Source organism: Heptranchias perlo, chromosome 41 (genome assembly GCF_035084215.1).
Source record: "Heptranchias perlo isolate sHepPer1 chromosome 41, sHepPer1.hap1, whole genome shotgun sequence".
NCBI lineage: Eukaryota > Metazoa > Chordata > Chondrichthyes > Hexanchiformes > Hexanchidae > Heptranchias > Heptranchias perlo.
This window is the reverse complement of record NC_090365.1, coordinates 5,630,322-5,644,779: the sequence shown is the minus strand read 5'-3', so window position 1 is coordinate 5,644,779 and position 14,458 is coordinate 5,630,322. Positions and strand designations below refer to the sequence as shown.

The window sequence follows — 14,458 nt, the reverse complement described above, 5'->3', positions numbered from 1 at the left end:
GTGTTATTGAAGGCAGTGTGAGACGTCCAATTGCTGCTTTTTTACCAACTTGTACTAAGAGTGATGCTGATTGGTTTGTTTTCCTAGGCTAAGAACCAAGAGGAGAAGAGACTATGGATCCATTACCTGAAGCGTCTGATCATAGAGAATCACCCGGCCTCCATCCCACAAAAGGTCTGCACGGGCCTGATCCTGTGTCTGTGTCTGTGTGTGGGATTGTATCTATGTGTGTATGTATCTATGTGTGTAGTTGTGTGTGTGTGTAGGTGTGTGTGTAGGTGTGTGTGTGTAGTGTTGTGTGTGTGTGTAGGGGTGTGTGTGTGTGTGTAGTTGTGTGTGTGGTTGCGTGTGTGTAGTTGTGTGTGGTTGCGTGTGTGTGTGTGTGTGTAGTTGTGTGTGGTTGCGTGTGTGTGTGTATTTGTGTGTGTGTAGGTGTGTGTGTGTAGGTGTGTGTGTGTGTGGTTGTGTGTGTGTGTATGTATCTGTGTGTTGGGTTGTGTGTGTGTGTGTGTTGGGTTGTGTGTGTGTGTGTGTTGGGTTGTGTGTGTGTGTGTGTGTGTTGGGTTGTGTGTGTGTGTGTTGGGTTGTGTGTGTGTAGGTGTGTGTGTATGTATCGGGTTGTGTGTGTGTGTAGGTGTGTGTGTATGTATCTGTGTGTTGGGTTGTGTGTGTGTGTATGTAACTGTGTGTGTATGTATCTGTTGGGTTGTGTGTGTGTGTGGTTGTGTGTGTGTGTGTGTGTGTATCTGTGTCTGTGTGTGTGTATGTATCTGTGTTGGGTTGTGTGTGTGTTTGTATCTGTGTGTGTGTGTGTATCTGTGTGTGTGTGTGTATCTGTGTGTGTGTGTATGTATGTGTGTGTGTGTATGTATGTGTGTAGGGTTGTGTGTGTGTGTGGTTTTGTGTGTATGTATCTGTGTGTGTGTGTGTGTGTGTGTGTATCTGTGTGTGTGTGTGTGTATGTATCTGTGTGTAGGGTTGTGTGTGTGTGTGGTTTTGTGTGTATGCATCTGTGTGTGTGTGTCTGTGTGTGTGTGTGTATCTGTGTGTGTGTGTGTGTATCTGTGTGTGTGTGTATCTGTGTGTGTGTGTGTGTGTGTGTATCTGTGTGTGTGTGTATCTGTGTGGTACAGGAGTATTGTCACTCATTGAGTGATAGTTCAGACCAAAAGGTCATTTCAGAGCTGCTGCTCACTGCGATGAAATCACACTGCAGCACAAACCCTAACATTGTGTTCATTATAGAACGCTGCTTTCATTTATTTCAGCTGTGGCCCAGTGATCCCACTCTCACCTCGGAGTCAGAAGGTCGTGGGTTCAAGTCTCACTCCAGAGACTTGAGCACAAAATCCAGGCTGGCACTCCCAGTGCAGTACTGAGGGAGTGCTAAACCGAGGCCCCGTCTGCCCTCTCAGGTGGATGTAAAAGATCCCACGGCCACTATTTTGAAGAAGAGCTGGGGAGTTCTCCCTGGTGTCCTGGCCAATATTTATCCCTCAACCACCATCACTAAAACAGATTATCTGGTCATTATCACATTGCTGTTTGTGGGATCTTGCTGTGCACAAATTGGCTGCCGCGTTTCCTACATTACAACAGTGACTACACTTCAAAAGTACTTCATTGGCTGTAAAGCGTTTTGAGACGTCCTGAGGTGGTGATAGGTGCTGTATAAATGCAAGTTCTTTCCTCTTTCTATCTAGGTCCTGATGTGGAACTGGACCACATGCACCAGGAAGGCCCCAGGGTTGCTCCCTGGTCTGTGCTGAGTCAGCGTGTTGAATATGACCTCAATGTCTCTGGGTGAGAGAGAGAGGGAGGGACACAAATAGGGCTCACGACCCCAGTGACTCTTGCTAGGAAGTGTGAGGGTGCAGCATGTGTACACACAGGGTTGGCTCTCTCCACGGTTGGAGACGGAGCCAACTCTCGCTCTCCGAGCCCAGACATGGCTTTCTGGGCGAGGCATTGGAGGGCAGCCAGTGCCATTGGAACTGCACCAAAGTGTCAATCAGTGGCCTGAGGAGCGGAGGGACCTGGCAGACAATACTAACAGGACAGGAGTCACATCACCCCACATGCTCCTCTTTATAAACCCAAGAACCTCTCAAGGTGCTAAGATTGCCAGAAGAGAATGTGGTGCGTACTATTGAATCTACCACCAGAGGGCAGAGGTGTGCCACAAGACTCCTTGTCATCTCTCGCACACACCAAAGCCTGAAACAAAGAACAAACTTGCATTTCTACGGCACCAAAGCGCTTTGCAACCAATAGAAAGTACATTTGAAGTATAGTCCCTGTTGTGATGTCGGGAACACAGCAAGCTCCCAAGAAACTAGCAATGTGATGATGACCAGATTGTCTGTTTTTAGTGATGTTGGTTGAGGGATAAATATTGGCCCAGGACACCGGGGAGAACTCCCCTGCTCTTCAAGGGATCCTTTATATGCACTAGAGAGGGCAGACAGGACCTCGGTTTAATGTCTCATCCGAAAGACAGCACCTCTGACAGTGTCAGCCTGGATTATGGGCTCAAATCTCTGGGGTGGGACTTTTTTTAAAATTTGTTCATGGGATGTGGGCATCGCTGGCATTTATTGCCCATCCCTAATTGCCCTCAAGAAGGTGGTGGTGAGCCGCCTTCTTGAACCGCTGCAGTCCATGTGGTGATGGTTCTCCCACAGTGAGTGGCTTGCAAGGCCATTTCAGAATCAACCACATTGCTGTGGGTCTGGAGTCACATATAGGCTGGTAGGTTTCCTTCCCTAAAGGGCATTAGTGAACCAGATGGGTTTTTATGACAATCTGGTAGTTTCATGGCCATCATTACTGATACTAGTATTTTAATTCCAGATTTTTAATTTAATTAATTGAATTTAAATTCACCAGCTGCTGTGGTGGGATTTGAACTCATGACTCTGGATTTTAGTCCAGGCCTCTAGAATTACTAGTCCAGTAACACAACCACTATGCTACCTTACCCTTGAGCCCTCAACTTTCTGACTCAGAGGTGAGAGTGCTGCTGACACTTGAATGAATTGGTGCCCCGGGAGATGAGGGGGATGAGGGGGATCTGGCAAAGTCAGATTTATATCGGATGAGACAATAAAGGATTAACTTTCTCAGCACATGGGACAGCTTGTGATCGGCTGGATCTGTCGAGGTGCCGTGCGAATTGGGATTTGTGATAACACTTCTCTTAAAGGGCCAGTCGCTGCATTTGGTGTTTGGCCAAACAAACTGCTTCGAACTCCTTTTTATTCAGCGAGAAAAGTTAATTAACGTTTAGAAATTTCAGTCTGGATTCACGTGGGAAATCATTGTCCCCCACTTTGCACCCTCCGTAAACTTGAGCTCATCCAGAACTCTGCTGCCCGTATCCCAACTCGCACCAAGGCCCGTTCACCCCTCGCCCCCTGCGCTCGCTGACCTACACTGGCTCCCGGTCCGGCAACGACGCAATTTAAGATTCTCATCCTTATTTTCAAATCCCTCCACGGCCTCGCCCCCTCCCTAGCTCTGTAACCTCCTCCAGCCCTACAACCCTCCGAGACCTCTGCGCTCCTCCAATTCTGGCCTCTTGCGCATCCCCGATTTTAATCGCTCCACCATTGGCGGCCGTGCCTTCAGCTGCCTGGGCCCTAAGCTCTGGAATTCCCTCCCTAAACCTCTCCACCTCTCTCTCCTCCTTTAAGACGCTCCTTAAAACCTACCTCTTTGACCAAGCTTTTGGTCACCTGACCTATTACCTCCTTATGTGGCTTGGTGTAAAATTTTGTTTGATAATCACTGCTGTGAAGCTCTTTGGGACGTTTTACTATGTCAAAGGCGCTATATAAATGCAAGTTGTTGTTGTCGCTTAATGATGTCATCACTGGGCGCCAGGAAAGCTCTGTTGCTAGTTGGTCACGTGTTCTCTTTCCGTTTACCGGCTCTGTTGAATGTAGTTTCTCGACTCCCATGTGGAGTCTCTCTCCCAGTATTGAGTGACTTCTCTTTGTGTTATTCATATTTACAGGCAAAACAAGTCCTACTCGAAAACCACTCGCACTGTGAGTACATCCTTCCTTCCTTGTGTGTTGTAAAGGTTTCTGGATTGACTCCCAACATTTTAGTGGGTCAATTGCGGCAGTTTGGCTCAGTGGGTAGTACTCTCGTCTCTGAGTTAGAAGTTTGTGGGTTCACATCCCCACTCCAGAGACTTGAGCAAATAATCTAGGTTGTCGCTCCCAGTGCTGCATTGTCGGAGGGGCAGTACTGAGGGAGTGCTGCACTGTCGGAGGGGCAGTACTGAGGGAGTGCTGCACTGTCGGAGGGGCAGTACTGAGGGAGTGCTGCACTGTCGGAGGGGCAGTACTGAGGGAGTGCTGCACTGTCGGAGGGGCAGTCCTGAGGGAGCGCTGCACTGTCGGAGGGGCAGTAGTGAGGGAGTGCTGCACTGTTGGAGGGTCAGTAGTGAGGGAGTGCTGCACTGTTGGAGGGTCAGTAGTGAGGGAGTGCTGCACTGTTGGAGGGTCAGTAGTGAGGGAGTGCTGCACTGTTGGAGGGTCAGTACCGAGGCAGTGCTGCACTTTCGGAGGTGCTGTCCATTGGCTGCTATTTTAAAACAAGGCCCCGTCTTCCTGTTCTGTTGGATGTTGTCTGAGCAATGATTCTCCTGGTGCTCTGGCTTCCAACAAAAGCAAGTAGACTGACCATTCATTCCATTGTAGGATCTTGCTCTGTCCGAACTGGCTGCTGCATTTGCCCACATAACAACAGTGACTGCACTTCAGAGCACCTCAATGTACTTAAAGCACTGTGGGGATTTTATAATCTGATAAGATGTTATTTAAATGCAAGTCTTACTGATGTGATGTATTCCTGGGATAGACCAGGACTCCCACCCAGTGTTACGCACAGACCCCCCATCAGAGCAGGTTACCACACTCACTATAGACCCACTTACTGTCGACACACTTACTATAAATGGCACTTGTACTTTACTGTCGTTTTCTTTGGTAGCTGCAGGAATGTAACTTCTTGTTTCTATTTCAGACTCACCAGAGATTAAGTTCAGCCCAGAGCCCTTGAAGAAAGTTATCGCCTCTCCCCGTCTGGACGATTCCAGGGGATACCAGCGAGGCCGCAGACAGTCTGGTGAGGGTTCAGGCTCTGTGAACATTGTGGCTTAATGTTGTGTCACAGTGAGGCCTGGTTGTGTCCTGTTGGGCCAAACACTGAACTATTATCAAGTTCTCAATACTTCGGAAGACTTTTATTAAGCAAACCCCTGACCTCTACCACCTAGAAGGACAAGGACAGAAGGCACATGGGAACACTATCCCCTGCACGTTCCCCTCCAAGTCACACACCATCCCGACTTGGAAATATATCGCCGTTCCTTCATCGTCACTGGGTCAAAATCCTGGAACTCCCTAACAGCACTGTGGGAGAACCTTCACCGCACAGACTGCAGCGGTTCAAGAAGGCGGCTCACCACCACCTTCTCAAGGGGGCAGTTAGGGATGGGCAATAAACGCCGGCCTTGCCAGCGACGCCCACATCCCATGAATAAATGTTTTATAAAGTCTGCTGCCTGTCCTGTTTCGGAGACAGGCTGGTTCACTGTGTGCTAGTGACTCGAGCAGGAAGATTCATGTCCTGGGTGTCAGCCGTGGCTCAGTGGGTCTCGCCTCTGAGTCACAAGATCACGGGTTCAAGTCCCACTCCAGGGACTTGACCATAAAATCTAGGCCGACACTCCCAGTGCAGTACTGAGGGAGTGCTGCACTGTCGGAGGTGCCGTCTTTCGGATGCAACATTCAACCGAGGCCCCGTCTGCCCTCTCAGGTGGACGTAGCAGATCCCGTGACACTATTTCAAAGAAGAGCAGGAGAGTTCTCCCCGATATCCTGGCCAGTATTTAACGCTCAACCAAAACAGATTATCTGGTCATTATCACATTGCTGTTTGTGGGATCTTGCTGTGCGTTTCCTACATTACAACAGTGAGTACACTTCAGAAAGTACTTTTTTTTTATTTGTTCACGGGATGTGGGCATCGCTGGCAAGGCCGGCATTTATTGCCCATTCCTAATTGCCCTTGAGAAGATGGTGGTGAGCCGCCTTCTTGAACCGCTGCAGTCCGTGTGGTGAAGGTTCTCCCACAGTGCTGTTAGGAAGGGAGTTCCAGGATTTTGACCCAGCGACGATGAAGGAACGGCGATATATTTCCAAGTCGGGATGGTGTGTGACTTGGAGGGGAACGTGCAGGTGGTGTTGTTCCCATGTGCCTGCTGCTCTTGTCCTTCTAGGTGGTAGAGGTTGCGGGTTTGGGAGGTGCTGTCGAAGAAGCCTTGGCGAGTTGCTGCAGTGCATCCTGTGGATGGTACACACTGCAGCCACAGTGCGCCGGTGGTGAAGGGAGTGAACGTTTAGGGTGGTGGATGGGGTGCCAATCAAGCGGGCTGCTTTGTCCTGGATGGTGTCGACCTTCTTGAGTATTGTTGGAGCTGCATTCATCCAGGCAAGTGGAGAGTATTCCATCACACTCCTGACTTGTGCCTTGTAGATGGTGGAAAGGCTTTGGGGAGTCAGGAGGTGAGTCACTCGCCACAGAGCTTCATTGGCTGTAATGTGTTTTTGAACGCCCTGAGGTGGTGAAAGGCGCTATAGAAATGCACTTCCTTTTGCTTTGTCTTGATTATTTCTAATGAAATGTAGAAGAATCCTAAAACAACGGGTGAGAGATTTACCACAAACAGTGTGAAGAATGGGGACGCAAAGAAATTTGGTACAATCTGCTGCGTTATATGTAGCAGCACAAATCACACGGTCATCACAATAATTCACAGCCTTACTCGCCGTTTACAGGCCTTTTCCGCACTTCCGTTTCATGCGTCACTAGGGTTACCAACTCTCCAGGATTGTCCTGGAGTCTCCAGGATTAATCTCCTGGACTCTGCTGCCAGCAAATCTGGGAGAAAAATCACAGGGGGAATTTTAAAAAATATTGTGCACTTTTTTTATTTTATTTTAACGCTTTTGTTCATTGGTCATAAAAATATTAGAGACGGGAAAAAGAAAGCCGTTTGAGAGGGGAGGTCATGTGATGAAACCTCCAGGAATACGCCCAACCAGAGTTGGCAACCCCTACGCGTCACTAAGACTTGGAAATGAGTGAATATTTTTAATTCCGTTTTACCTTCTCGTTCCAGAACCTCCAGAGCTGATCTACACCCCGGAAAGGGCAAAGAAAATATTCCCCCTGTTGAACGCGGAGAACCCTTTAACATTCCGACGGGGCAGGAGGCAATCTGGTGAGTTCCTGCAACGCCTGCCTCACAGGCGGCTCTCTCTCAGTGTGTGATTGTCTGTAAACTCTCCCTTCTCTGTTGTAGCTGAGGTCCGCCAGTAAGTTAGCTCGCTCCCGGGAGCCTGAGCCGGTGAGGAAGCTCTCCCCACTCTTACTGCGTTGCCTTTCAACCAGCTGCCTTGCCTACAGTATCGCGCGGAACTGCGGGGCCTCCCGTTCGATGCAGGTCATACCCTGGAACGGTCCCTCTTTGTCCCCGTGAACAGCACCCCCCCTCTTTATTTGGGGTCAGTCACACTCAGCCGTGGCTCGGTGATTAACGCACTCGTCTCTGAGTCAGTTTTGGCTGTTTCCTGTTTCTGCGTTTCTGTGTTGGGAATATTGGCGCGATTAGCCTTGAGCGTGATACCTCCCTCAGTTGAGTTGCCCGCCAGCACACGTCGTCGTGATTATGGAGCTGGACTAGTCACCCAGAGGTTGGGAGTTCGAATCCCACCCTGGCAAGCTGTGCAATTGAATCCTGAAGAGTTAAAGTAGTTTCAGTTTTGGATCACGTCCCTGACTGGATGAGTAGAATGGTGCACAGTAGAAATATTCACAATTGAGCTGTTTTTTTGTAGGAATCCAGATTGAAGCATATTAATTTCTTGGCATACCCATTATTGTGATTGATTTCTGTTGTTAACAATTGTTGGAATGGCTTTTTTGAGGATTGTAATGACTTTGTTTTTCAATGTGGTTCCCGGGAAGCTTTGTGCAGCAACCAAGTTACACACTCATCAAAGCAAATTGAGAAAACAATTTCTCTTTTCCCTCTAGGTGACTGTAATATAGTGTCTATATTAGTCTGTCAATGACATAGTCAGGAGTTTATTTGGAGATTGTTCTGAGAAATAATACTTCAAGCTACGAGCGTTCAAAAAGGGGGATTGGAAAGAAGTGTTTGACTCTTAACCCTTTGATCGGGTAGATAGAGAGAAACTATTTCCAGAACAAGGGGGCTTAACCTTAAAATTAGAGCTAGGCCATTCAGGGGTGATGTCAGGAAGCACTTCTTCACACAAAGGATAGTGGAAATCTGGAACTCTCTCCCCCAAAAAGCTGTTGAGGCTGGGGGTCAATTGAAAATGGTAAAACTGAGATTGATAGATTTCCGTTAGGCGAGGGTATTAAGGGTTACAGAACCAAGGTGGGTAGATGGAGTCAAGATACAGATCATCCATGATCTAATTGCGTGGCTGAACAGGCTCGATGGGCTGAATGGCCTCCTCCTGTTTCCTATGTTCCTTAAGGTTAATCCCAAATTTAACGTATTTTTCAGATTGTGACAACTGACGGATCCTTATTATTCAAAGTCAGTGTTCAAAAGTTTGGAATTCTGAACCCATAGCACATATTGTATTCCACAAATCATGTTGCTCTCTCTTTTAATGTTTCACTGATTCAGCCCAGGGCATCATCATTGAAGCAGCCCAGTGAGAATAACATGAGCCATTCGAAATGTTCACGCCTACATTCCATCTGTGCCATTTCTACCGTCATCGAGCAGCCTAAGCAGAGGTCCATAAAGGGACCAACGGAGGCTGACTTGAAAATGGCCCAAAACCATTTCCATCTCGGAATTGGATAAATACTTGAAACTGAGAAATTTGCAGGGCTATGGGGTAAGAGCAGGGCGGGTGGGACTAATTGGATAGCTCCTTCAGAGAGCCGGCACAATGCACGAGGGGCCGAATGGCCTCCTTCTGGTGCTGTACGGTACTATAATTGGTTCCTCCGACAACGCGACGCTCCCTCCGTGCTGTACTGGAGCGTCAGTCCTTCTTGTGCACTCATCTCCTGGGGCGGGACTTGAACCAGCAACCCTCCTGACTTAACACCGTGAGTGCTTCCAATGGAACCAAACCGAGACTCTGCAATGGGGCCAACACGGGGAACTGACCTTTCTAATCAGGCCCAACGGAAGCTCGAGGAACAGCACCTCATCTTCTGTTAAGGCACTTTACAACCTTCCGGACTCAATATTAATTTCAATAACTTCAGATCATAACCACTGCTCCCATTTCTTTTTTGTGGGACTGCAGCTGCTGGTAATGGTTCTGCTGTTGCCATTTACAGCTCCTCTAGGCCCATCTTTTGTTTCTTTACTTGTCCCGTTCCCACCCTCCTTGCCTTGCACCATCATCTCTTTCATCATTTAATCACTCCTGCCCTCCACCCGTTCACAGACCTTCCCTTTTGTCCCTCCCCACCGCCCCCCCTCCCCTTTCCCTGGCTCTGTACTTGCTCAAAATCCTTAACTCTTTTAACTTCTTCCAGTTCTGACGAAAGGTCTTCGACCTGAAACGTTAGCTCTGTTTCTTGCTCCACAGACCCTGCCTCACTCGCTGAGCTCCTCCAGCAGATTTCCAGCATCCCGCAGGGTTTAGCTTTTGAGTATTGGCTTGCTTTCCACTGGGGCTCCGTGCTCCTTCAGGCACGGTGAGCCCGTCACAGCTGAGAGAACGTGGGAGAAAAGAGAAAAGGCGTTTATGGGTAAGAGCGGGGGTGGGAGGAGTGGGACTAATCGGATAGCTCTTTCAAAGAGCCAGCACAAGCACGATGGGCTGAATGGCCTTTTTCTGTGCCGTACCATTCCATGATATTTGAGGCCACGAGGAGCTGAAATGCTTCTCCGGGCCCCAGACAAATACTCCGGCCCGTTGCTGGACCTCCTCGTCCGCCCCACCCTCAGGTTTGGACTGCTGACCAGCTGATATCTCGTCCCTCCCTGACCGGCCATTTCTCCCTCTTAAAGTGAGTTTTCAAACAGAGGTCTGTGGACAGCGGCTTTGAAAGGCAGTGACTGCCATCACTGAGGCGTGAGGAACAAAATGTTTTAAAAAAACAAATCAGCTAAGATGTCTTTATTTTCATTTCAGAGCCAAGCAAACAGATTCAGACAGTGATTGAGCAGAATGGTAAGTGATTTCTCCTTCACCGGTTGTCTCTGTTTACTCAGGGCTAATCTTTTGAGTGTGTGTCTGTATGTTTGCGTTTGTACATGTGAGTCTGTATGTTTTTGTGTGCATGTTTGTGTGTGCGCAATGTTGCATTTACCTGTGTATATGTGTGCGCGGGTTTGTATCAGCACACGTATTTGTGCGCGTGTGCGTATTTGTGCACACACACTTGTGTATCAGTGCATTCCACAATGGACTATTGGCACAGATTCTTTTTGCTGTGAGCACTAAACAAACGGGTATTTTTTCTTCTTCTTCATTCATTCGTGGGACGCGGGCATCGCTGGCGAGGCCGTCATTTATTGCCTGTCCCTAATTGACCTCGAGAAGGTGGTGGTGAGCCGCCTTCTTGAACCGCTGCAGTCCGTGTGGTGACGGTTCTCCCACAGTGCTGTTAGGAAGGGAGTTCCAGAATTTTGACCCAGCGACGATGAAGGAACGGCGATATATTTCCAAGTCGGGATGGTGTGTGACCTGGAGGGGAACGTGCAGGTGGTGTTGTTCCCATGTGCCTGCTGTTCTTGTCCTTCTAGATGGTAGAGGTCGCGGGTTTGGGAGGTGCTGTCGAAGAAGCCTTGGCGAGTTGCTGCAGTGCATCCTGTGGATGGTACACACTGCAGCCACAGTGCGCCGGTGGTGAAGGGAGTGAACGTTTAGGGTGGTGGATGGGGTGCCAATCAAGCGGGCTGCTTTGTCCTGAATGGTGTCGAGCTTCTTGAGTGTTGTTGGAGCTGCACTCATCCAGGCAAGTGGAGAGTATTCCATCACACTCCTGACTTGTGCCTTGTAGATGGTGGAAAGGCTTTGGGGAGTCAGGAGGTGAGTCACTCGCCGCAGAATACCCAGCCTCTGACCTGCTCTTGTAGCCACAGTATTTATATGGCTGGTCCATTTATGTTTCTGGTCAATGGTGACCCCCAGGATGTTGATGGTGGGGGATTCAGTGATGGTAATGCCGTTGAATGTCAAGGGGAGGTGGTTAGACACTCTCTTATTGGAGATGGTTATTGCCTGGCACTTATCTGGCGCAAATGTTACTTGCCACTTATGAGCCCAAGCCTGGATGTTGTCCAGGTCTTGCTGCATTCGGGCTCGGATTACTTCATTATTTGAGGGGTTGCGAATGGAACTGAACACTGTGCAATCATCAGCGAACATCCCCATTTCTGACCTTATGATGGAGGGAAGGTCATTGATGAAGCAGCTGAAGATGGTTGGGCCTAGGACACTGGCCTGAGGAACTCCTGCAGCGATGTCCTGGGGCTGAGATGATTGGCCTCCAACAACCACTACCATCTTCCTTTGTGCTAGGTATGACTGCAGCCAATGGAGAGTTTTCCCCCTGATTCCCATTAACTTCAATTTTACTAGGGCTCCTTGGTGCCACACTCGGTCAAATGCTGCCTTGATGTCAAGGGCAGTCACTCTCACCTCACCTCTGGAATTCAGCTCCTTTGTCCATGTTTGGACCAAGGCTGTAATGAGATCTGGAGCCGAGTGGTCCTGGCGGAACCCAAACTGAACATCGGTGAGCAGGTTATTGGTGAGTAAGTGTCGCTTGATAGCACTGTCGACGACACCTTCCATCACTTTGCTGATGATTGAGAGTAGACTGATGGGGCGGTAATTGGCCGGATTGGATTTGTCCTGCTTTTTGTGAACAGGACATACCTGGGCAATTTTCCACATTGTCGGGTAGATGCTAGTGTTGTAGCTGTACTGGAACAGCTTGGCTGATGGTATCAGCCGTGGCTCAGTGGTAGCACTGTCGCCTCTGAGTCAGAAGGTCATGGGTTCTAAATCCCACTCCAGAGACTTAAGCCCATAATCCAGGCCGACACTCCCAGTGCTGTACTGAGGGAGTGCTGCTTTGTCAGAGGTACCGTCTTTCGGATGAGACGTTAAACCGAGGCCCCATCTGCCCTCTCAGGTGGATGTAAAAGATCCCATGGCCACTATTTCGAAGAAGAGCAGGGAAGTTCTCCCCGGTGTCCTGGCCAATGTTTATCCATCAACCAACATCGCTAAAACAGATTATCTGGTCATTATCACATTGCTGTTTGTGGGATCTTGCTCTGCGCAAATTAGATGCGGCGTTTCCTACATTACAACAGTGACTACACTTCAAAAAAGTACTTCATTGGTGTGTTTTTAAAATAGTCTAAGGGATTCACCATGTACTAGGTATAAACATCAGGACTGTAGTATCTCGGCTAAATTGTAGCCGTTCATCACTTCCATGGGCTGTCGCTAGTTTAGAAATATTCTCCGTATTTTTGCAATTGCAACACAATAACCCGAGCAGTTTGATGTAATTATTGCACTGCATGATAGATGGGAAAGAGAAACGGGAGAGGGGAATGACTGACTCCCAAGAGTGCCAGCTATATTTCACTTGTTCGCCCAGATAGTGAATGTCAGCAGGATATTCGACCACAGGGAGCATCACACATCCTGTTCTCATCTAACGCACACACCCAGCCCCGCACACACACCACACACCCGTACACACACTCCACACACCCGCACACACACCCCACACACCCGTACACACACACACACAACACACCCATACACACACACACACCACACACCCGTACACACACACACACCACACACCCGTACACACCCCCCACACACCCGTACACACACACTCCACACACCCGTACACACACTCCACACACCCGCACACACACCCCACACACCCGTACACACACACACACAACACACCCGTACACACACACACACACACCCGCACACACACACCACACACCCGTACACACACACATACCACACACCCGTACACACACACACACACACCCGCACACACACACCACACACCCGTACACACACACCACACACCCGTACACACACTCCACACACCCGCACACACCCCCCACACACCCATACACACACACACACCCCACACACCCGTACACACACACACCACACACCCGTACACACACACACCACACACCCGCACACACACCCCACACACCCGTACACACACACACACCCCACACACCCGTACACACACACACACCACACACCCGTACACACACACACACCACACACCCGTACACACACACACACCACACACCCGTACACACACACACCACACACCCGTACACACACACACCACACACCCGTACACACACACACACCACACACCCGTACACACACACACACCACACACCCGTACACACACACACACCACACACCCGTACACACACACCACACACCCGTACACACACACACCACACACCCGTACACACACACACACCACACACCCGTACACACACACACACCACACACCCGTACACACACACACCCCCCACACACCCATACACACACACACCCCCCACACACCCGTACACACACACACCCCACACACCCGTACACACACACACACACCACACACTCGTACACACACACACACCCCACACACCCGTACACACACACACACCACACACCCGTACACACACACACACCACACACCCGTACACACACACCCCAACCCCACACGCACCCGTACGCACACACACACCCCCCATACACACCCACACCACACACCTACACACACACGCACACACATGAATTCCAGAGAACAGGAGCAGGAAGGCTGCTCGATTTCTCTCTCTCTCCTGGGCACCTCTGTGTCCTCTGATTACCAACTCACCCACCAGTGGAATCAGTTTCTCCTCATTTACTCTTTTCAAAACCCTTCATTATTTTGAGCACCTCTATTAAATCTCCCCTTAACTTTCTCTGCTCTGTGGAGAATAACCCCAGCTTCTCCAGTCTCTCCGTTCATCTTAAACTGATTAACGCCTACTTTAAATGGAGGAGGTTTAAATGAAAGCACTGTTTCCTGCACTAACATTGACATTGTGTAGTTTTAAAGACTGATCGCTTCGTGGTCAGTTAAAGGGTTAAATAAATCTTACTCCTGGGCCTTCCCCATTTGTGCAGCTCTCTCCTGGTTTGCTGAAGCTGTGTTTGAAGTTGATCTGCGGACTTTGTCGAAGTTTATTATTCTCTTAATAGCTGAGGGTGAGCACCTTTAGAAAAGCTGCATTAAACATTTATTACATTCAGCTGGAGGTGTTTTTTGTAATTGCGGGGTCATTCCTCAGACTAAACTTCTTATCAGATATGAC

The 14,458-nt window shown here is 49.2% G+C and overlaps 1 protein-coding gene across 1 annotated transcript in view; it reads left to right on the top strand.

Moving 5' to 3' along the window:
* plekhg2 (pleckstrin homology domain containing, family G (with RhoGef domain) member 2) overlaps window positions 1–14,458 on the top strand; it is a 128,999-nt gene that overhangs the window by 93,936 nt on the left and 20,605 nt on the right. The window contains exons 11-15 of the mRNA XM_067974799.1: window positions 88–174; window positions 4,019–4,052; window positions 5,038–5,139; window positions 7,199–7,300; window positions 10,218–10,256. Coding sequence (XP_067830900.1) covers window positions 88–174; window positions 4,019–4,052; window positions 5,038–5,139; window positions 7,199–7,300; window positions 10,218–10,256 — 364 coding nt within the window. The remainder of the gene's footprint in view (window positions 1–87; window positions 175–4,018; window positions 4,053–5,037; window positions 5,140–7,198; window positions 7,301–10,217; window positions 10,257–14,458) is intronic.